The following is a 20,891-nucleotide window of genomic DNA, read 5'->3' as shown; positions in this document are numbered from 1 at the left end:
TGAGTGTGTCTCAGCCAGTTCTCAAGGGCAGAACCTGATATATATATATTGATGGGTGACTTCACGCTGTGAACTTTCGATTATTTGCCGATATATTTTGCCCACCTTCACACAACCCTTCACGCAGGACTTCTTTAATGAAGCGAACATGATCCGAATAGCCTTTGCCGTTCTTATTTTAGTTTCGGTGGTTACCACACAACCACTGCTATTTCCGCACGGATGGTTCGAAAGCAAGAATTTACGACCGCGAGATGCAATTATGCTGAACATGATGGCACAGTCGAATCTTGAATATGGAGGTGTAACCTTAGAGGTAATTGGAATAGTGTGCGTTTAGTCATTTTTTACAAGAATGTAGGTTAAAATGGCCCAAAAGACCAAATTTAACAATAAGACTTTTTTGAAAATTCCCAAAAATGTTTCAAAATTTCGATTTAAATTAATTCAGTCTGAACCTAGAATTTTGCTTTTTTCAATCACAGATAACGAATTAATTATATTTTTGACGGGGGTATTTGAATATTAGGTACTTGTGCATTACATGCCCTCATTTTCAAATTAAATTAAATTGTCATTAATTTCTCCAATTAAAATAAACGTGATATACATTTTTCCTCTTTAGGCTTAGAAAATGTTATTTTCTAAGCCTAAAAATACAAATTGTGGTTCACGTTTTTATTTTTCATGGCTTAAAAAATTACTATTAAGATGAGGGCATGTAATACACAAGTACCGAATATTACAGGAACATTTAAAATCTGAGAATGCGTATTGTGCAACATATTTGACGCGCAAAATATCTCGTAGCGAAAACTACTACAGTAACCCTTTAAATGCCTACTGTAGAGCTTGTGTCGATTTACTGATATCATTTTGTAATCGATCAAAAATATTGTAAGAAAACAAAAAATGGCATTAAAAACTATTTTTAAAAAATTGGAAAGCGGAAATTTTTCGATTGTTCAATTTTCCGCTATTTCGAAAAAATCGATTTTTTTGAGAAATAGCTTAAAATTTCGGTATTTTTCTTTTTTATATGAAAAATATATATTTTTCATGTTTTTTCTCATCAACATGAACAAAATTTGGTTAAAAAATTATATTTTATGGTTTATTTTATTTTCCGAATAATCGAACATTTTTCATTTTTAGTTTTCCCTGGAAAAATCAGAAAATCGTTTCGGAAATCGAGCCCGTTAATCGACACAAGCGCTACAGTAGTCACTTAAATTATTACTGTAGTTTTCGCTACGAGATGTTTTGCGCGTCGAATATGTTGCATCCTCAGATATTTGTGTTCCCGTAAAAATAAAAATACTTACAAAATTGGAGATTTTACCTAAATTTTAGTCCACAATAAATTTTTACACGATTTCAAAGAAGTCTCGTTATAAAATTCTGTCTTTTGGGACCATTTCGAGCACGTTTTAAAAATCGGCGAAAAAAATTGAACCCAAAATAACGTGGTGCCAGAGTGTCCCATATTGGTTTGATCTACGTAGATCTACTAAAAATGCGGGAGAAGAGACGCAGGCTTCTCAACTGATTTCACATGGTTGAGAGCGTGGTGACGTCACATTTATTGGGCAAAAAATTCCCGCATTTTGTGTAGATCAGCCCGTGATGGGACAGTCTGACATCACGTGAAAATGCGTCAGTATTAGAAATACTATAGAACTCTACATTTTAGGAGCTAGACAAGCTTGATGCCGTTCGAAAGCAGATTCCTCGTCCAGAAAAGTTAGCAAGAGATCGAGAGGAAGACGATGTGGAGCTGGATAGACAACCAATTTTTACAGCGGAAGGTGAAAAGATTGCAGTTGAGAAGAAGGAAGATCCGGGGGAAAAGGAGGACGATAAAAAGACGAAAACTCCATTCAGAAGAGTTCAGCTGAAAATGCAGAAAAGTGAGATTCTGGTGATATTACGGGTACATTAAATCCAGAGAATGCGTATTGCACAACATATTTGACGCGCAAAATATCTCGAGGCGAAAACTACAGTAATTCTTTAAACGACTACTGTAGCGTTTGTGTCGATTTACGGGATCGCTTTTTGAAAATACTTTCTTTTCGAATTTTGGCAGCGATATTCAATTTTCCTTCGTTTTTCTCGTATTCTTTTATCATTTTTGTGCTTATTTTCAATATTTTATCCTTTGATAAATGATTTTAATTGAAAAACGACCGATATTGGCTTCATTAGAGTTTTCTCATCAAAATGAAGCCAATATTCGACATTTTTCAATTAAAATAATTTATTAATGGATAAAATATTAAAAATAAGCACAAAAATGACGAAAGAATAAAAAAAAAGGAAGGAAAATTGAATATCGCTGCCAAAATTCGAAAATAAAATATTTTCAAAAAACGAGACCGTAAATCGACACAAGCCCTACAGTAGTCATATAAAGAATTACTGTAGTTTTCGCCTCGAGATATTTTGCGCGTCAAATATGTTGTGCAATACGTATTCTCAGGATTTAATGTTCCCGTAATAGCTATAGGTGAATAGGTGAAATTTCAGAGCGTGAATCTGACAAGTCAACAACAGAGGCCGAATCGATAGCAGAATCAGGTAATCCATTTGAGGAGATTGCCACGCGATCACCTCCCAGAGATTGGATGAATATGAGACAACTCAGAAATCGGAATAGAAAAAATAAGAGAAAAAGGAGAAGATATAGAAAGAATGGATTCTTGACAAGAGATGATATTATCAAAAGTGAACCGTGAGTTTTTGAATTTTTAGTAAAAAAAACGAAAAAATTCTATAAGGTGGAGTTCGTAAAATGAGGATTTTATTTTAAAATACTCATACTAAATAGTCCCATATGCCGATATATAACAAAAGGAAAACGAAAAAAAATCCATTAAAATTGAAAAAAATGCGGTTGGTTTTGGAGATATCTCAACTCTTGCTAATTCCTCATTTGAATTACCGCTCTTTTGTCTCCGCCCATTTTGCCGCGCCGCACTTTTACTCTTTTTTTTCAATTTTAAGTGAAAATTTTTTTGCATGTTTCTTCAAATTTTCAAGTAATACAAAACTTAATTTTAAGAAATTTTAGCCGTCTTACTACATAAAAATCGAGTTTTTTAAAATAATTTTATGCACTTATTTTTAACATGAAATCATCGGTTTAATACATTTAAAGAAAACTTGAAAATTCGAAAATAACTCCGTTTATTATCGAATTTTTAAGCTTTTAATGTATGAAAACCAGGGATGGGCGACAATTACCGTTCGGCAAATTGCCTATTTGCCGATTTTCCGGAAATTTTCAATTCCGGCAATTTGCCGGTTTGCCGGATCTCAGATTTGCCGGAATTGTTTAGAGTGATTTTTATAAGACGGAAACACTTAAAACTGTGTCTTTTTGGAAATTTTTCCCGTTTTCTTCAGATATTTTCATAGAATTTGCTTACTTTTCAAAATAGATGTAGGAACATTCATAGGATGGGTACAATTTTGCCATTTGAAATTGAAATTCTGAAATTTCCAACAAAAAAAATGTGCGAATCGACAATTTTCCGAAAATTTTCGGCAAATCGGCAATTTTCCGATTTGCCGGAAAAAATCGTTGCCGCCCCCCCTGATGTAAACGTTGATTGAATGTTATAATACATAAAAATTACCAAAAATCTCAAATTTTTATGTATTTAGTACGACGTAAAGAGCTAATTTTTGCATTTTTAACAGTAAAACTGATATTTTTATTCCTTAAAAAAACTATTTTTCACCAAAAAATTCAGGGAAATATGAGTTTTTTTTTCGAAAAAAATGGTTAAATTTTGTTAATTTTTCTTCTTTTTTAAATGAGAAATATATGTTTTTTCATCTACATAAACATTATTTTATTTAAAAAAAAACGAATTTTCTGGTTAATTTTTCGAACTTTTTGAACATTTTAAAATTGTAATTGAAAAAAGTCAAAGTGCGGCACGGAAAAATGGGCGGAGACGAAAGGTAAATCGAATGAGGATTTTTAAAAAATTGATTTTTTTTGGCTTTTCTGGAATTTAGGACAATTTAAATAATTTTAAAAAATCCAAAATTTGAAGATCATCAAATCCTGCCGTGAAATTGAATGAAAAAACAATGGAAAAAGCAGAATTCGATGAAAAACTAAGAAATCATGCTCAGGATACGTGGGAAAGAGAAAATAAGGCTGCTGAAAAGAAACGAGAAGAAATGAAAAATGGAGGAATTGAGGAAAACGAAGAACAACCGATTAGTCCAGCAATGAAGCTTCTTGAAAAAGAGAATTCAGATATTAATCGACGAATTGCTATTGCTGAACAGACAATGTCAAGAAAAGTGGACAGATTGCCAAATAATCCCTATAAACAGTTAGATCTCGGCAAACCAACAGTCATTTCTCTGCCGCTTCCGCCGCTGGAAATGATGAAAGAGGGAAGCAAATAATGATGGTTTTCTACCAAATGTAAAAACAATTAAATTATTTAAATGTGTGCAATTTCCGATTTATCATGCAATAAAAATATATAATCTTGAATAAAACTTGCTATTTTCAAATAAAAAATTTTTAAACTATTTTCAAATCATGGAGAAACGATGGGACGACGTCTGGTGAGCTTCATGTGAATTGGAGTGACCGGGCGAACGATGATCTCCATTTTTGGACGGACCTGAAAAATTTTAATTGGAATTATATATTTTTTTATAATTTTCAAAGCACCGCCGATTGGGGATTGAGGGGGTTATTTTTCGATTTTTCAGAAAATCGGAAAACGAAAATTATTCGATTTTTCATAAATTAGCTTTAAATTTTGGTCATTTTTCTTCTTTTTTGATGAAAATATTATGTTTTTTCTCTTCAATATGAACAAAATTAGATTTAAAAAAATCATATCTTATGGTTAATTTTCGGAACATTTTGTTTTCGATTTTTCGATTTTCCCAAAAAAAACATCGAAAAATCGAAAAATGACATCCTTGTTGGGGATCACGTGTGTGTCATTTTTCGATGTTTTTCAGGGAAAATCGAAAAAAAATGTTCCGAAAATTAACCATAAAATATGATTTTTTTAAAATCTAATTTTGTTTATATTGATGAGAAAAAATATTTAAATTTATTCTAAAAAAAAAGAACAATTTTGAGCTAATTTTTGAAAAATCGAAATTTTTTTCGAAAAATCTAAAAACGAAAATTTGCGTTTTTTGATTTTCTGAAAAAACAATCAAAAAACCGACACCTTTTTTGGGGATAGGAGAGCAAGATAATATCTATTTCCTCGCAAGAATTTTCTCATTTTGCAATTTTTAATTTCTTCCGTAAATCGGCACCATTGAAAAACACGTAATATTCACTTTTTCACTTTTGTTGTGAATAAATGCGCTTTAAATTAGAAAAATACATTTTTAAGTCAAAACAAAAATTAAAACTTTCTATTACGGGAACACAAAATTCTGAGAATGCGTATTGTGCAGCATATTTGACGCGAGAATGCGAGACGACCTTCCATCTTATAATCGCTATCCTGTAGAGCTTCCTTTCTCTCGACAATTACTTTCTTCGTGAAATCATGAAGAATATGTAGGCATTTTTCATGAGTCCGTCCGTCTTCTGTTCTGAAAATTACAAATTAATTGTTAAATTATTAAAGATGTTTTTTTTCGAATTTTTTCCTTATTAGATTCGAAATTGTCTGAAAACACCGAATTTCATGATGAAACTTCTTGAAAACTTCTAAAAAAAAACGTTATGACGGCTCGAAAAATGACCTAATGTTAGATAAAATTTGAGATTTGACCGGCTTGAAACAAATTTTTTTACGAAATCACCGTCTAATTTTGGGTATACAATTTAATTATCTTGGGTTTACAACTCGATTTAGGTATTTTAAAGTCGATGGACGGCGAGATTTTTAAATTTTTTTACCTAATCTCGCCGTCCATCGACTTTAAAATACCTAAATGAAGGTGAAACCCCGAGATAATTAACTTATATACCCGAAAAAATTAGTTTCCAGCCGCTTGACAATTCGGTCAAATTTCAAATTTTAATTAATTTTAGGTCATTTTTTGAGCCGTCATAATTTTTTTTGAGAAGTTTTCAGACAATTTTGAGTCTAATAAAGCAAAAAAAAATTCGACTACATCATCTTTAATGATAAATTTAAAATTTTAAAACTAAATACCGTACAAATTGTAAATAAATGAATTCCACATCAACGGATTATTTGTTCGCTTTGAAATCAGCTTATTAATTGTGTGCACCGCCCATACATACTCGTTATTCTGAAAAAAAAAACATTTAGAAATTTAAATAGATGGAAGAATTTCCCGAACCTCCGCGAGTTGAGCACCGATAGCTTTTCCCATGGAAGTTTCGCAGATGATGTCAAGAGTGCAAAGGGTGATGACGGAGAGAACATCAACTTCTTCACTGAAATAAAACGTTCGAAAGAGTTATGTAAGAATTAAAATTCTCACTCTGCTACACCGAGGCAACACAATTTCTGAATCAAAATCTTCGATTGCTCGTTAAAAATCGGCAAGAAATCCTTGAGAATATCATAATGGAAGGTTGGTGTCAATAGTTTTCGCTTTGGACGCCATTGTTCCTTTTGGCTCGTCAAAATACTGATTCCAAGCCATGGCTCAAGCAAAACGTATGCGAACCCTTTGTTCAGATGTTTCGTGGAAGAGAAAATAGGTTCAACAAGATCGGCAGAGTAGAGCATAAGACATGGGAATGGACCAATCCAGAGAAGACACATCCGTGGATCTGGATACAAATATCCCATTCCAATCACTTGATTCATGAATCCCTCTGGATCGGGCTTTGTGATGAGTCCGTGACCGACGATTGGGTATGATCGTGGTTGGTTGAGGTGCTGAAAGTTTATTCAATTTATCTTTAAATGAATTTTGCAATCAAACCTTCAAAACTTGACGCATTCTCAAGTGTTTGTAGATAAGCCAAGCAATCACCGTCGCCGAAGCGAGAAGTACAGCGGGGATGATAACCCCCATTGTAGAATCTTCTGAAATAATTTATTTGAGCGAAAAAAACGAGCAAAAAGCGTTGAAAACTCGAGGAAAAGCCTGAAAATCGCAACAAAACAAACGTTTTTTGATTGAAAATTCAAATTTCTCCCACGCTTTGTCGAGACCTATGTGAAAATTGTTATGCGCCTTTAAAGAGTACGGTAACCCAGAAAAGACGAATTTTTTTGAGAATTATTCGTTTCAGCTTTTTTTAAGACGAGCACAAAGCATCAAAAGCGTTTTAAAAATAAGAAAAACGTTTGTTAAATTTTTTCGATGCTGAAAATATTAAAAAATCGCAATAAAAAGAACGAATTATAAGTAAAAAGTCAAATTTAACTTGCGTCGTGGTGATAGCCATGTGAAAATCTTCAGGCGCCGCCTTTAAAGAGTACGGTAGGCTTGAGAAAGTTCTCGAACGAATTTTTGTTGTTTTCTGATATTTAAATCTTGATTTAATTATTAAAAAGTTCCAATCACTGTTAATTTTTCATTAAAAAAAGTGAATAAAACAAATCCAAAAGTATTTATTTTTGAATGAATATTGTAATTTTTATGAATGATCTCCCCGCGAAAAATCAGCGCAACAATTTCATTATTTTAGGCCCAACAAAATTTTTTGATCGTGTGAATTCTTCTTCTTTGCTGATGTATTAAGCTGATGCTCAGAGAGATTTAATGAATCTTTTTCATAGCTTTATCGGTAAATTATTCTTAATCTGCAAATCACTTGAGCACATTGTTTTCTTCTTTTCCATTAATTTTTTACACCAAAATTTTTCAGAATGTCAGCTCCATCTCGCACCGTTCTTCGCGAATTGACAGCGACCAGATACGTGGTCAACTACAACGAAGAAGATCACCTGGAAACCGCTCGAGCCGGTTGCTCTGCCCTCCCACCACAACCCAACATCAATCATGATGTAATTATCGAAGGGCATGGAGAAGACGTGGAGCTCGTCGACGATCAGAACTACCGTTCCCTGCATCGTATCGATGAGACTCCAAAGCTCGTCGACAAGAAGCCGAGCAAGACAGTCATCCGCGATGAAGCTGTCAAAGTGCTCAGAAGCATTCAAACAATGCCGATTGAAAGTCTTCGTCTCAAGCGCTACGACTTCTTCTCGCAAAGATGGTTCAACACGACCAGAGAATCGGAGAAAGCGCTTGTCGAGCACGTGCTCCTTCATCCCAATCAGCGACCACACTATTTCGCCGCTCAGTGCCGCATGCTGTTGGTCGAGGATATCTCCAGTTTGATTCTGGTTAATTTCTTGAGAATATTTTTCCTGAAAGAATTAAATTTAATCTCAGACTTCCTTCCTGGCCGAGCCGAAAGAGACGGGTCAAAATGTGGTTCGATTCGCGATCCAGGCAACGACTGAAATGCCATTCCATCTATTGTTTGCTATGCTCGAACAACTGGAGATGGAAAACGAAGGATTCCAGATGACAGACAGCTTTGTGGTGGCAACGTTGAACCGATCACAGGGCAGAGTACGAGAAACAGTTTTCTGTTTCATGCCAATAACTTTTTCAGACTACCACTCGTCACCTGCGAACCACAAACTGCCGGGAATACGGAAATCTCGAGCCAGGACTCGATTCACAAGGCCGACTGATGGCCTCGACTGCATCAATCACGTGTTCTATCCGAGGAAAGCGCCACGTGGAAACGAGGATCGTGTACAATAACAACTCGAACGCCAGGAATACTTCAGGGAGAAGTAGAGTGAGTTGAGCAGCAATAAAATCTCGATTTTCAATTTATGAAATTTTCAGTACATCGAATTGGAGCAAACAGTGAAGTGCAAGAACCGACGTGTGCTGATTGTCGAAGATCCAGTCGAAATCCACGAATTTGAGATCGAAAAGGACATGATCCCGCTGGGAAAGGGAATTGTGCCAGTCGAGGACCTGATCACGTTCCTCGAGACATTCAAACTGGATGAAGAGGACGAGTAACTCCAGACATATGTCCTATAATTTGTAATGTACATAATTCTGTATTATTGTATCAGTGGTTCTTGTTGAATATATCAACTAACTTTCCCCTTTATTTTATTTTCCTTTTTTGTTTTGGTCGTTTCCTGTATATAGATTCTCCGCTGCCCCAAACTATTTTGCTTATGTTTAACATGTATATTGCTTGAATTAACATTGCCAGAATATGAACTGGTTGATTTTGCAATCTTTTTAACGATGAGATGAATTATATATTACATTCAGTAGTTGTCTTTATAATATTTGGAATTTAAATTACTTTACTCCAAAAAACAACTTCTTTTTACTTTACTCCAAAAAACAACTTCTTCCGGTTACTCATATCCGTTTCTCCACACTCACCTTTGATCGTTTTCCAACAACTTTTCCTCCTCTCTAAATTTTGTTCGAGTTCTCACTCTCACCACGTGCGGGGCTCCAAATAACAGCTGCTGCCTCTGAAATGTCATCGCGAGGCTAAAGATTTCCATTTCTCACAAAATTTGCCGTTTCGGCATATAATCTGTGCTCTGTGTTGGCTGGCCGACGATGATTGAATTGGCTCATTGGCTCATTTATGCGTACTTGTGAGTTTTAAAAATGGTTTGCCGGTTTGCCAATTTGCCGGAAATTTGCCGGTTTTCCAATTTTTCGGAACTTTTCAATCCCGGCAATTTTCCGGAATTTTTCCGGTTTGCCAATTTGCCAAAGCTTTTCAATTCCTGCAGTTTGCCGGAATTTTGCCGTTTTGCCAATTTGCCAGAACTATTCAATTCCGGCAGTTTCCCGATTATCCGGAAATTCGCCGGTTTGCCAATTTCCCGGAACTTTTAAATTCCGGCAATTTGCCGATTTGCTTAAAAATTGCCTGTTTGCCAATTTGACGGAGCTTTTCAATCCCGACAAATTTCCGATTTGCCGGAAATTTGCCGGAGTTTTTCAAGTTGCCGATTTGCCAGAATTTTGAAAATTTTCCGGAGCTTTTCAATTCCTGCAATTTGCCAATTTGCCGAAAATTTGCCGGTTTCCCAATTTGCCGGAACGTTTCAATTCCGGCAATTTCCCGATTTTCCGGAAATTTGCCGGTTTGCCAATTTGCCGGAACTCTTTGTTTCCGGCAATTTGACGGAACTTTTCAATTCCGGCAATTTGCCGGAGTTTTTCAAGTTGCCGATTTGCCAGAATTTTGAAAATTTTCCGGAGCTTTTCAATTCCTGCAATTTGCCAATTTGCCGAAAATTTGCCGGTTTCCCAATTTGCCGGAACGTTTCAATTCCGGCAATTTCCCGATTTTCCGGAAATTTGCCGGTTTGCCAATTTGCCGGAACTCTTTGTTTCCGGCAATTTGACGGAACTTTTCAATTCCGGCAATTTGCCGGAGTTTTTCAAGTTGCCGATTTGCCAGAATTTTGAAAATTTTCCGGAGCTTTTCAATTCCTGCAATTTGCCAATTTGCCGAAAATTTGCCGGTTTCCCAATTTGCCGGAACGTTTCAATTCCGGCAATTTCCCGATTTTCCGGAAATTTGCCGGTTTGCCAATTTGCCGGAACTCTTTGTTTCCGGCAATTTGACGGAACTTTTCAATTCCGGCAATTTGCCGGAGTTTTTCAAGTTGCCGATTTGCCAGAATTTTGAAAATTTTCCGGAGCTTTTCAATTCCTGCAATTTGCCAATTTGCCGAAAATTTGCCGGTTTCCCAATTTGCCGGAACGTTTCAATTCCGGCAATTTCCCGATTTTCCGGAAATTTGCCGGTTTGCCAATTTGCCGGAACTCTTTGTTTCCGGCAATTTGACGGAACTTTTCAATTCCGGCAATTTGCCGTAAATTTGCCGGTTTGCCAATTTCTCGGAAGTTTTCAATTCCGGCAATGTGCCGTAAATTTGCCGGTTTGCCAATTTGTCGGAACTTTCCAATTCCGGCAGTTTGCCGATTCGCCGGAACTTTTTAATTCCGGCAATTTACCGGAAATTTGCCGGTTTGCCGGTGTTCCGATTTGCCGGAACTTTTCAATTCCGGCAATTTTCCGGAAGTTTCCCGGATTTGCCAATTTGCCGGAAATTTTCCGGTTTCCCAATTTGCCGGAACGTTTCAATTCCGGCAATTTACCGGTTTGCCAATTTGCCAAAACTTTTCAATCCCGACAAATTTTCGATTTGCCGGAAATTTGCCGGAGTTTTTCAAGTTGCCGATTTACCGGAACTTTTCATTTTCGGCAATTTTCCGATTTTCCAGAACTTTTCTATTTTGGCAATTTGCCAATTTGGCGGAACTTTTAAATTCCGGCAATTTACCGATTTGCCGGAAAAATCGTTGCCCGTCAACCCTGATTTCAGCCTTCAAAGTAACAAAAAGTAGATTTTCCAATTTCCTAGATTACACAAAATACACGAACCGGGAAACTGAAAGTTCATATCTTTTTCTACTACTTTCTGATAGATTTTCTTGTCAATGACACACGAAGGTGTCTCTTCTTCCTTTTTGAAAAGTGATTTTTTCTTATTTGGACGCGAGAGTAACCACTATATAACATATAAATTCGACTTATCACTTCCAATACTCTGTTAGAAAATCGTACAATGCAGCAGCATCAGCAGCAGTACTATTTATTCCTCGCCACTTTAATGTGAGTTCCAGTTCCTTTTATCTGTATCAGCAGCTGATAATAACTACATCACAGACTGTCGGAGGAGTCTCTTACGTGACAGTACTGTGTGTATATTTGTTTGCGAGATGAAAAAAAACAATGATAAATATTTATAATTGTGACTTGCAAAAAGTCACGTATTGCATTCATTTCACATTTTATATTCGGATGATGACAATTATGTGCGCTTTTCGTATTTTTTTGTTCTTTTGGGGGGAATCATCCCATGAAATGTTGTAGTGATGGTTCACTGCTATCAATAGAATGATAAAGTCCTCTGATCTTTGTCAACGGAAATCCGGGTAGAACAGGTATTTGAGAACATAAAGTAGACGATACCTAGGGGTTTTTTGAAAAAAAAAATTAGAAAATCAAAGACTATCTCGGAAACGAGAGGTAATTTCAGAATGATAAGATGACCGTGAAAAACCTCTACCACGGCCATGTAAATTTCCATGTGTCGATTTACGCAGCTCGCTTTTTTTTTCAATTGGCAATATTTCCAACATAAATTGACTTATTTTGTAATTTTTACCATTAAATAATATAAATTTTTTAATATGTAGGAAAAAAATTGACGAAAATAGTTCAAAATCGAGCATTTCCGCGAAAAAGTCTATACTAAACATAAAATTCAATCGTAACCTCGAGAAGTACACGAACGGCGTAAATCGACACACGGCCAGGCTGTAGGCATATAGGCTTAAAAGTTCGCGAAGTTCCAGCTCTAGAAAATTAGTTTTTAAAAATATATTGCGGATACTTTAAATCTTTAATATGACGGAAAAATTTATAAATTTGCAATTTCGCCAAGCTGTCCCATTACGGTTTGATCTACAAAAAATGCGGGACTTTTTTCACCAAAAAAATGTGACATCAGCACGTTCTTAACCATGCGAAATCAGTTGAGAACTCTGCGTCTCTTCTCCCGCATTTTTTATAGATCTAAATTCTAATTTCTTTCAATTTTTCCCCATTTCTATGGATCTAGATTAGGTACAAATATTTCACCGTCTCCCAGAAATCAGACATCATATTCATATCTCCAATGATTTCCGAATTCCATCGCATATTTCGGGGACCAGTTGCCGCCTCAAAACATGCCGCTTCTGAAACCAAACACGGAAACGTCGTCGTCAGCAATTCCTCCATCTATGTGATGCAATCTGTCGAGTATAGAAGCATCAAAAAGTACACGTGAACAACGCGTGCCCTCCCCGGGGGCGCCTCCACAATTTCAGCACTACCTCGCGCCGGCAATTTGTGTGACGCCTCTGCGTCTCGACGCGGGGAAACAACCCCCCGCTTTATTCGGCCCGCCTCGAAGATGGTTTTTCGTTGGAAAAAGCACGTACACCACCATAATGCTACCGTAATTGGTATATAAATCGGGGAGTGCGCACAAGTTTTCGTGGAACTCTTGTTGAATCGTTCCATTGATCTACTTGGTCCCTTAAGGCCATAGGGTCTTTGGGTTTCCAAGACTTTCCGATTTTCCCATCAAGACCTTGAAAACTGGAACAATAAAAATCTATCTGATAATCTTCATCTCTGACTTCTGCTTCTTCTTCTTCCTCTTCCTCCTCGTCGTCCTCCTTCAAAGACAGTATACCAGTTCGTTTAGAACTCTCCCTTTCAACATTACAAACCTCACCAATTCTTTGTCGTCGTAGTGACACCCCCTTGCAAAATGATGTGGCATTCGACGTCATCGACCAGAAATCACCTTTCTCCGTCCGTCCGCATTGTACCGCACGTTGCCGCCTCCTCCTCGTGTATCTCTTTCATTCATTAAGTCGTCCGTGCATGTGTTTATATTATAGACAGAGTGGGGTGGACACAGAATAAGAGTACATGTCACCTTTCCATTCACTCATTCTCAAAACGTTAGTCTTTTTGGACTTTAAGACTCAATTTTTTTGGACTTGGCTGCTCGAACATTTAAATGTTCAGACATCAGACTTTGTTCCTTTAAAAATTGTTATTTGTCAGCATGCATTCTGAGTCTTTCTATCTTTTTTCTCCTTTTCAATATAAAAATATATTGAAAAAGTTTGTTTGATCAGAGGGATGGGGGGGAAGCCTCAAGTATCATCAAAGAGCAGCCCGTTTTTTGAAAATCATTTGTGAACTATTGACGTCAAGAAGAATATTTTTTCTCTTCTTTTTTTCGACTTTTTTAGTTCTGCATCAACAACTTCTAGACGCTAGAAAATGTCATATAAAAGTACTGAAAATCTCTTACATAGTAATAATTTTCTCTCAGTATTTCCTTGTTTCGATTTACGCAGCTCGTGTACTCCTCGAGAAGAAGTGTGTTTTTTAATACATTTTTTCCTATTTTGCAAATTAACCATTTGTTTATTTAAAAAAAATCTAAAAATAGTCTAAAATTTTGTATTTTGAGCAACCAAAAAACTGTAAAATCGCCTGCTGAAAAAAAATAAATACAAACTTTTCCTCGGGGAGTACACAGAGTACGATTGTAAACAAATATTCAAAAAAATCGAATTTTTTCGTTTTTTTTTGGGTCGAAACTAACAAAACACGTGGTGTCAGAATGTCCCATAACGGTATGATCTACTAAAAATGCGGCAATTTTTCGCCCAGAGAAGTGTGACGTCAGAACGCACTTAACCGTGCGAAACTTGTTGACAACTCTGTGTCTCAATTCCCGCATTTATGGTAGATCATATTGTTATGGGACAGTCTGACGCCATATGGCAAAAAAATTCAAAAAATTTTTTTTGAAAATACGATTGTTTTTTTGCTGTTTTTTTTTTGTGGGAAATAACACAAACCCAATATTTGCCAAATACCAACAAAAAACCGTCCCCTCTTCGCGGGTTACTGTAGTTTTTTTGGAAACTACAGTACTCCCAGGATGTAAAAACTTTCTAATCTCTAACTTTCTATCACTTCAAAAAGAACTTTGAACATTTTTCTGTGGCATGCCTCCCAAAATTTGCCCATTATCAATTAATCTTATCAATTCACTAGCCATTGTTGTGTTTTGAACACACTTTTTTTTTTCATTTTTTGCCATCATTTTCACCTCCAACTAGTTTTATTAAATTTCAATGGGGACTTTTGTCTTGGACAGCCTAGCTTAAGAGAAGACAATTATATTCTTTTTCTGTCCAGGAAATCCCTTGCTTTTTTAAATGATTTTTGAAGATCATCACGTGATCAGAGAACACTAGAAGGCACGCCTACTTATCACCCGATTTCATTCAAAATGCGTACTTTGTTCGTATCTGTCTCTTCTGTTTTCTTATACTGTATCAGACCCACCATCATTCGCCTTATCAATTAGTTCTTTGACACCCTTTTTCAGTCCCTACCACGTCATCGAACCATTCAGTCTTTTTTTTATTTCCTGAATAGTAGAGGCTATAAATATACAATGATATACAATCATTTGTACATTTTATTTCCATTTCTACTAGTTTCTGAAGAATGGCCGTGTAAAATCTCTAACACGGCCATGTGTCGATTTACGGGGCTCGTGTACTCCTCGAGGAGGATGCCAGTTTTCAGCTAACTTTCGCGAATTCTTCCGGGATTTGACGTTCTAGATCCAATTTGTATATTATTTAAAGTCTAAATTTCTCCTTATTCCTATTTATAGTGGTTTATAGGAAAATCGGACGATTTCCATTTGAAAACTCCGTAAATATTACCCATATGCAAATTTTTTCGCTTCGCCGAAACTACGATGACTGGTCTCGACACGGCAATGTTTTTTTTTTCTGAATGCGAAAAAATGTGTGTCTTTAAAGAGTACTGTAGTTTCATCGAATTTTTTTTGTATTTTCTTTTTTTGAAAAAAATAATATTTATGTACATCAAAAAAAAAGAGAAAAATCGATATAATATTGTTAATGTTGAATACAAAAATAAATAGTCAGCGAAAATTATACAAAATCAGGGATTTTATCCAAAAACTGGTGCAATCCTCCTCGAGGAATACACAGGCCTCGTAAATCGACACATGGCTGTGTTCTTCCATTTTCATAGAATTCTCTATTCCCATAATGTATTTCAATTGAATTTCAGAATGATCCGTGTCGCTTTACCAACAACAGCGTCGGCAATCCCTCGATCCATATCCACATCACCGGGTGAAACAATCTCAAAAAATCATGAAGAAGAAGTGAAAAGAGTATGGAGAAAAGCTGATGCTGTATGCTTTGACGTTGATTCTACAGTATGCCAGGACGAGGGAATCGATGAGCTTGCTGCCTACCTGGGTGTGGGTGAAGCCGTCGCCAATGTGACACGGACGGCGATGAACGGCAACGCCCGCTTCAGGTATAGGTAATAAATGAAAGCACGCGGGTTGTTTTTTTTGAAGTGTGAAGAAGAAATGTTTTTGAATCATAGATTTTGTGTTGTTTGATGTGTGGAAATGATTTTTGAAGGTTAGAAATTGGACTGTGTAATATAGACGGTTTTCGGTTCAAAATTTGGCTTTTTCAGCTGGAAAAAAAAAATTTTTCGAGAAATTTAAAAATTAAAATTTTTCCCGAAAATACACAAACAGAAAAAATCAATTTGGCTTTTCGAAAAAAAAAATTTAATTTTTTTTTCTAAATTTTTTTTCAGAAAAAAAAGAAATTAAAAGAAAAATTGGATATTTTCCGGACTAAAATATTTAAAAAAAAGCGACAAAGAAGATAATTTTCGAAAAATTGTTGATTTCCTTTTTTTTATTTATTTTTTTTTTAGCAAAATGGGTCTCAATGTGAGAAAATGTTTTTCAGAAATAAACAGAATTTAAAAATTCCGGAGCAATTCTATTAAATCTTTGCGCATTTTTTTTCGGTTTTTTTTTAAAATTTTATCAGAAAAACGTAGAAAATTGAAAATTTTTCTTCAAAAAATAGGAAAAAATTTTTTGGCCAAATTCGAATTCTTATCAGCTTTTGCTCATTCTGAAAGAAAATTATTTGGAAAATTTCTTGAATTGTGAAAAAAAATGTTAAGTTAATTTTCGAGAAATCGAATTTTTTTTTGATTTTTCGAGGAAATGTTTTTAAAATTATACAATTTTAAAAAATAATAAGGAAAAATACAACATTTTCCGAAAAAATATAAAAAAAATTAAAATTTTAAGATTTTCCGAAAAATCGAAAAAATGTCAAAATCAAAATTTCACTTTTCCAGCTGGAAAAAAATTAAAAAAATTTTTTTTTGGAAAAATTGAAGAATTACAATTTTTACCGAAAATACAAAAGCAGAAAATTTGGCTTTTCGAAGCATAAAACATAATTTTTTAAAATCTAATTTTGTTCAAATTGATAAGAAAAAACATAAAAATGTCTTCTAAAAATAGGAACAATAGCCAAAATTTGAAGCTAATTTTTGAAAAATTGGAAATTTTAGATTTTTAGATTTTTTTTTGCTAAAAAAACCGAAAAACCGACATCCTTGACCATAATCCACAGCCAACCTGATTTTTCATTTATTTTTTTCAAATTTCCTTTTTAACATGCATGACACAAACTTTTCTTCACATTCCCCCCGTGGCTTTCTGACCGAAGTGTTGTTGTTGTTGTTTTGTGTGAATTTTAGTGAAAGTTGAGTTTTCAATTCTCTCCTTTCTCTAATTTTTCCCAATAAACAACACACACACACACTTCAAATTAAAAATCTCATTTCTAAATTTTCATAATATTTCAGAGATGCTCTTGCCGCCCGTCTTCAGGTAATGAAACCAAATCACGAGCAACTTGAACAATTTGTGAATATTTCCAAACCAAAGCTCACTGTTGGAATTCGAGAACTTGTGAGCCGTCTTCATGCTCGTGGAACTCACGTATATCTTGTCTCTGGTGGATTTAGACGACTTATTCTTCCAGTTGCTGAACTTCTTGGAATTGAGAAATCTCGAATTTATGCAAACGAGATTCTTTTCGATAAATTCGGAAAATATCACGGATTTGATACTTCTGAATTGACGAGTGACTCGGGAAGCAAAGAGGTTAATTGGATTAAATTTGCGTTAGAGCGCGATTGCATTATCAATGTTTTTTTTTGAGATTTTTCAGTTGAAAATTTTGAAAATGCTTTTTTTCGAGTTTTTTCCCAAAAGTTTTTATTATACTTTTCTTGAAAAAGACAAAATAATATACAATTTTCTAATTTATACACTTCCTACACACAAAAAAATTTTTTTTACGAAAAACAATTATTTTTCGTTTTCAAAAAAAAAGTCACCTGCGAAATTGGCATTTTTACTTTTTCATTGACAAAAAAAAATGTTTAGTAGTTGCGAGGCTTTTTCCAAAAGAGTTTCTGAAAAATAAACTGAAAAAATACGAAAAAATGTGTAAAAATTGATATTATACACTTTTTAGTCAAAAAATTAGCGAAAATTGTCATCGGATGTGAATGTTTTTTAGAGGAAAAATCTTTTTTTCTTGTAAAAAAATTGCGAAAAACGAAAAATTTTTAATTTTTTACTTTTTGGCCTTTTTTCCGCTTTTTATAACGATTTTTTTTGTAATTTTTGGCAAAAACAAAATTTGCAATTTTTTGAAAAATCGTTTTTAGAACGAAAAAATTGAAATTCTCATGAGAATTATGTGTAAAGCTCAAAATTTATTATGACTTTTCAAATTAAAAAAAAATAAATTTTAGCTAAAATCTTCAATTACCAACCTTTTTGGTCCAGTAAATTAGCTTTTTATTTAAATAATCTCGTATTTTGCATATGCTAGTTTTTTCGATTTATTCACTTTTAAAGCCAAAATTTAGTCATTTTTACATGCCTATTAGCTGAAAAAGTGCCTAAAAAGGCCAAAAAATTCACCAAAAAATTTCAAATACTACTCTTTTTTTGTTAAATTTCAAAATTTAAATAAAATAAAATTTCATTTTTTTCGATTTTTGAAGCCAAAAACTATTTTTGCTTTAAAAATCGAAAAAAATTCCAATAAATCAAATTTTGAAATTTAAAAAAAAATACTAGGATTTTTTCGATTTTTGAAGCCAAAAAATCAAAAAAAATTCTATTTATAAGTTTTTCTTCCAAATTTTAATCAAAATAATTTCAGACTGGCAAACCGGCTGTGATAGCTCTTCTGAAAAAGATGTACAACTACAAAACAGTTGTGATGGTTGGTGACGGAGCAACCGATGTTGAAGCTTCACCCCCAGCTGATGCATTCATTGGATTCGGTGGAAATGTCATTAGAGAAGGTGTAAAGGCTCGTGCCAAATGGTACGTCACCGATTTCGATGTTCTTCGGAAAGATCTCGATCATGATGAGTCTGATATTGACGACGAGTAGATAATTCATGTATCTGTACATATCGTTTTTCTTTTTTTTTCATATATTTTCCACACGTTCTCAGTTGGCTTTACTGTGCGGTTTTGAGCATTTTGAGCATCATTTTCTAATCACCTACTAGCGTATTTCTATTTTTTTTTTCTCTCACTGTGAATTTTTCCCTTCATGTACCAGCAAACTTTTGTCTTGTTGTGCCATAAATCTTCTACCACATGATATAGAGTTCCGAAAAATATTCATAAACAAAAATAACGTATGTGTGTGTTTAGATTTAGAAGATCACAAGATGAGAAAAATTTAAAATTGCGAGAAAATGATGACGATGAATTAGGATGCACGAATCGGTGGAGACACGAGAATGACAGAATCACCACGAACGAAAAGCATTGGAACAACACGTTTTGTTTGTTTGTAGATCTCTTCGAATGTGTCTTCGTCGACTTCACGGGTGGTGATTGTCTCTTCAACCTGAAAATATTTTTTTTTAATTTGATGATTATTGAACTACGATCAGAATTTTGTGAAAACAGGTTCTAAATAATGACCTCATAATTAGTTAAATGCGATATTTTGCGCAATAAATACGGTCTTAAAGCGAACTTAAAGCGTACCGAAATCTGAAAAATATATTTAAACGACTCCAAATTTTCTCCTGATTCCGAATATCTAATTGGAAAATTTCAAAAAAAAGTCCCTGATTTTATATTTCAACTTAAAATCGCGATTTTCATTTGCGTCCCCATGAGATTTTTCAAACGGCGAATTTTCGCGCCAGCCATGTGTCGATTTATGAGATTTGTGTAGATTTACGAGATTTTCAATCTTTATCGGATGTAGATTTCCTTTTTTCAACGAGTTTCCTTCATTTTTGTCGGTTTTTTCTAAAGTTTTTTTTTGAAAATGTGTTTTTTTAGGTCAATTAAACATTATATTATTAAAAAACTAACAACATTTTTTGGCGAAAACCGACGAAAATGATGAAAACTCGTTGAAAAACCGAAATCAGCATCTGATAAAGATTGAAAATCTCGTAAATATACCCAAATCTCGTAAATCGACACATGGCGTCTCTGGCGCAAAAATTCGGCGTTTCAAAAATCTCATGGGTGTACAAGCGATTTCAAGCTGAAATAATAAATCAGAGAACATTTTTTTGAATTTTTTCATTTCGATATTCGGAATCAGGGAAAAATTTGAAGTCACTTAAAAATATTTCCACAGATTTCGGTACCTTTTTCTTGAAGTTTTTCTTGGAAAACAAGGTTTTTTTCGAATTAAAACTGTATTGTTTTTCTATTTTATTTATATAGTTTCAATCTATTTTCTAGGGGATTACGGATAATCTGGAGTTTTTTTTTGGAAAAATTGTTTTTTTTCCTATTTTTCGGCTTTAAAATTGAAAATTTAAAGCTTTCTCCAAAGAATTATGGCCTTTTTTGTAGTTTTTTTTTTTGGAAAAAGTTGTGTTTTTTTAAGCTAAACTGTATTTTTTTCGATTTTCTTCTTTTTAAAATTTCAAAGAATTTTCTCAAATCCATTTCGAGGAGAGGTAGAACCTATAATTAGAAATTGTCTAGGATTTCGCATTTTTCTTTGACTAAGATACTTTCACAAAGTTTCAGTTTTTAAACAGTTTTACAATTTTTTAAAACTTTTCAACAACGACAAACCTCCGATAAAACCATGTTCAAATGTTGATCGAAAGCTCTGAGACGACCGCGCAACTGAAAAATCGAGATTTGTAACACAAAAAAAATCCCAAAATAAAATAATTTCCAACCTCTCTGTCGTTTCTCATTTTGACATAAACTCTCTCATCCAAACTGAGACGGAGCAAATCGAGTGGCTCTTCGACTGTAGCAGACAGTGTCACTTCTTTCTTTTCGGTGGCCATCTGGAAAAAAATTTGAAAAACTAAAAGTTTGAAAATAATAAAAAGAAAG

General features: G+C 34.4%; 5 protein-coding genes across 15 annotated transcripts; 3 read left to right on the top strand and 2 right to left on the bottom strand.

Moving 5' to 3' along the window:
• The first annotated feature begins 4 nt into the window (after positions 1-4).
• On the top strand, positions 5-4,569 carry Y62E10A.19 (Neuropeptide-Like Protein). Its single transcript, NM_001028375.6, has 4 exons — positions 5-316; positions 1,694-1,910; positions 2,530-2,734; positions 4,068-4,569. The coding sequence occupies exons 1-4, from the start codon at positions 149-151 to the stop codon at positions 4,429-4,431; spliced, it is 954 nt and encodes a 317-aa protein (NP_001023546.2). The 5' UTR covers positions 5-148; the 3' UTR covers positions 4,432-4,569.
• Positions 4,469-7,022, bottom strand: cyp-31A5 (CYtochrome P450 family). Of its 3 annotated transcripts, none has more exons than NM_001356935.4 (6): positions 6,913-7,020; positions 6,463-6,866; positions 6,319-6,415; positions 6,173-6,267; positions 5,413-5,598; positions 4,469-4,655 (listed from the first exon to the last, which is right to left on the bottom strand). In NM_001356935.4, exons 1-6 carry the CDS (start codon positions 7,003-7,005, stop codon positions 4,604-4,606), a joined length of 927 nt encoding a protein of 308 aa, NP_001343697.1. In that variant the 5' UTR covers positions 7,006-7,020; the 3' UTR covers positions 4,469-4,603. The 3 variants fall into 3 exon arrangements, with proteins under 3 accessions (NP_001343697.1, NP_001255738.1, NP_001343806.1); NM_001268809.3 differs by having other exon boundaries at positions 4,475-4,655; positions 5,486-5,598; positions 6,913-7,022; NM_001356936.2 differs by lacking the exon at positions 4,469-4,655 and having other exon boundaries at positions 5,093-5,598; positions 6,913-7,018.
• Positions 7,023-7,804: 782 nt separating this feature from the next.
• Positions 7,805-9,243, top strand: memi-2 (MEiosis-to-MItosis transition associated). The gene is made up of 4 exons (NM_070182.7): positions 7,805-8,285; positions 8,335-8,517; positions 8,561-8,752; positions 8,803-9,243. The coding sequence occupies exons 1-4, from the start codon at positions 7,806-7,808 to the stop codon at positions 8,983-8,985; spliced, it is 1,038 nt and encodes a 345-aa protein (NP_502583.1). The 5' UTR covers position 7,805; the 3' UTR covers positions 8,986-9,243.
• A 14-nt stretch (positions 9,244-9,257) lies between these two features.
• Y62E10A.13 (Phosphoserine phosphatase) lies at positions 9,258-19,165 on the top strand (the record flags this gene model as incomplete). 8 transcript variants are annotated; one of them, NM_070179.7, is made up of 4 exons in its annotated part: positions 9,258-9,590; positions 15,710-15,964; positions 17,336-17,636; positions 18,712-19,162. In NM_070179.7, the coding sequence occupies 4 exons, from the start codon at positions 9,553-9,555 to the stop codon at positions 18,946-18,948; spliced, it is 831 nt and encodes a 276-aa protein (NP_502580.2). The 8 variants fall into 8 exon arrangements, with proteins under 8 accessions (NP_502580.2, NP_001359637.1, NP_502581.2 ...); NM_001372954.2 differs by having other exon boundaries at positions 9,433-9,590; positions 15,710-15,970; positions 18,712-19,161; NM_070180.4 differs by lacking the exon at positions 9,258-9,590 and adding an exon at positions 11,489-11,629.
• Positions 19,166-19,167: 2 nt separating this feature from the next.
• lsm-3 (U6 snRNA-associated Sm-like protein LSm3) lies at positions 19,168-20,842 on the bottom strand (the record flags this gene model as incomplete). 2 transcript variants are annotated; one of them, NM_070178.7, is made up of 3 exons in its annotated part: positions 19,168-19,416; positions 20,619-20,672; positions 20,729-20,842. In NM_070178.7, the coding sequence occupies 3 exons, from the start codon at positions 20,840-20,842 to the stop codon at positions 19,276-19,278; spliced, it is 309 nt and encodes a 102-aa protein (NP_502579.1). The 2 variants fall into 2 exon arrangements, with proteins under 2 accessions (NP_502579.1, NP_001293891.1); NM_001306962.1 differs by lacking the exons at positions 20,619-20,672; positions 20,729-20,842 and having other exon boundaries at positions 19,276-19,335.
• Positions 20,843-20,891: the final 49 nt, after the last annotated feature.

Source organism: Caenorhabditis elegans, chromosome IV, assembly GCF_000002985.6.
Source record: "Caenorhabditis elegans chromosome IV".
Taxonomy (NCBI): domain Eukaryota; kingdom Metazoa; phylum Nematoda; class Chromadorea; order Rhabditida; family Rhabditidae; genus Caenorhabditis; species Caenorhabditis elegans.
Note: the sequence above shows the minus strand (reverse complement) of the source record. Positions and strands in the feature narration are given on the sequence as shown.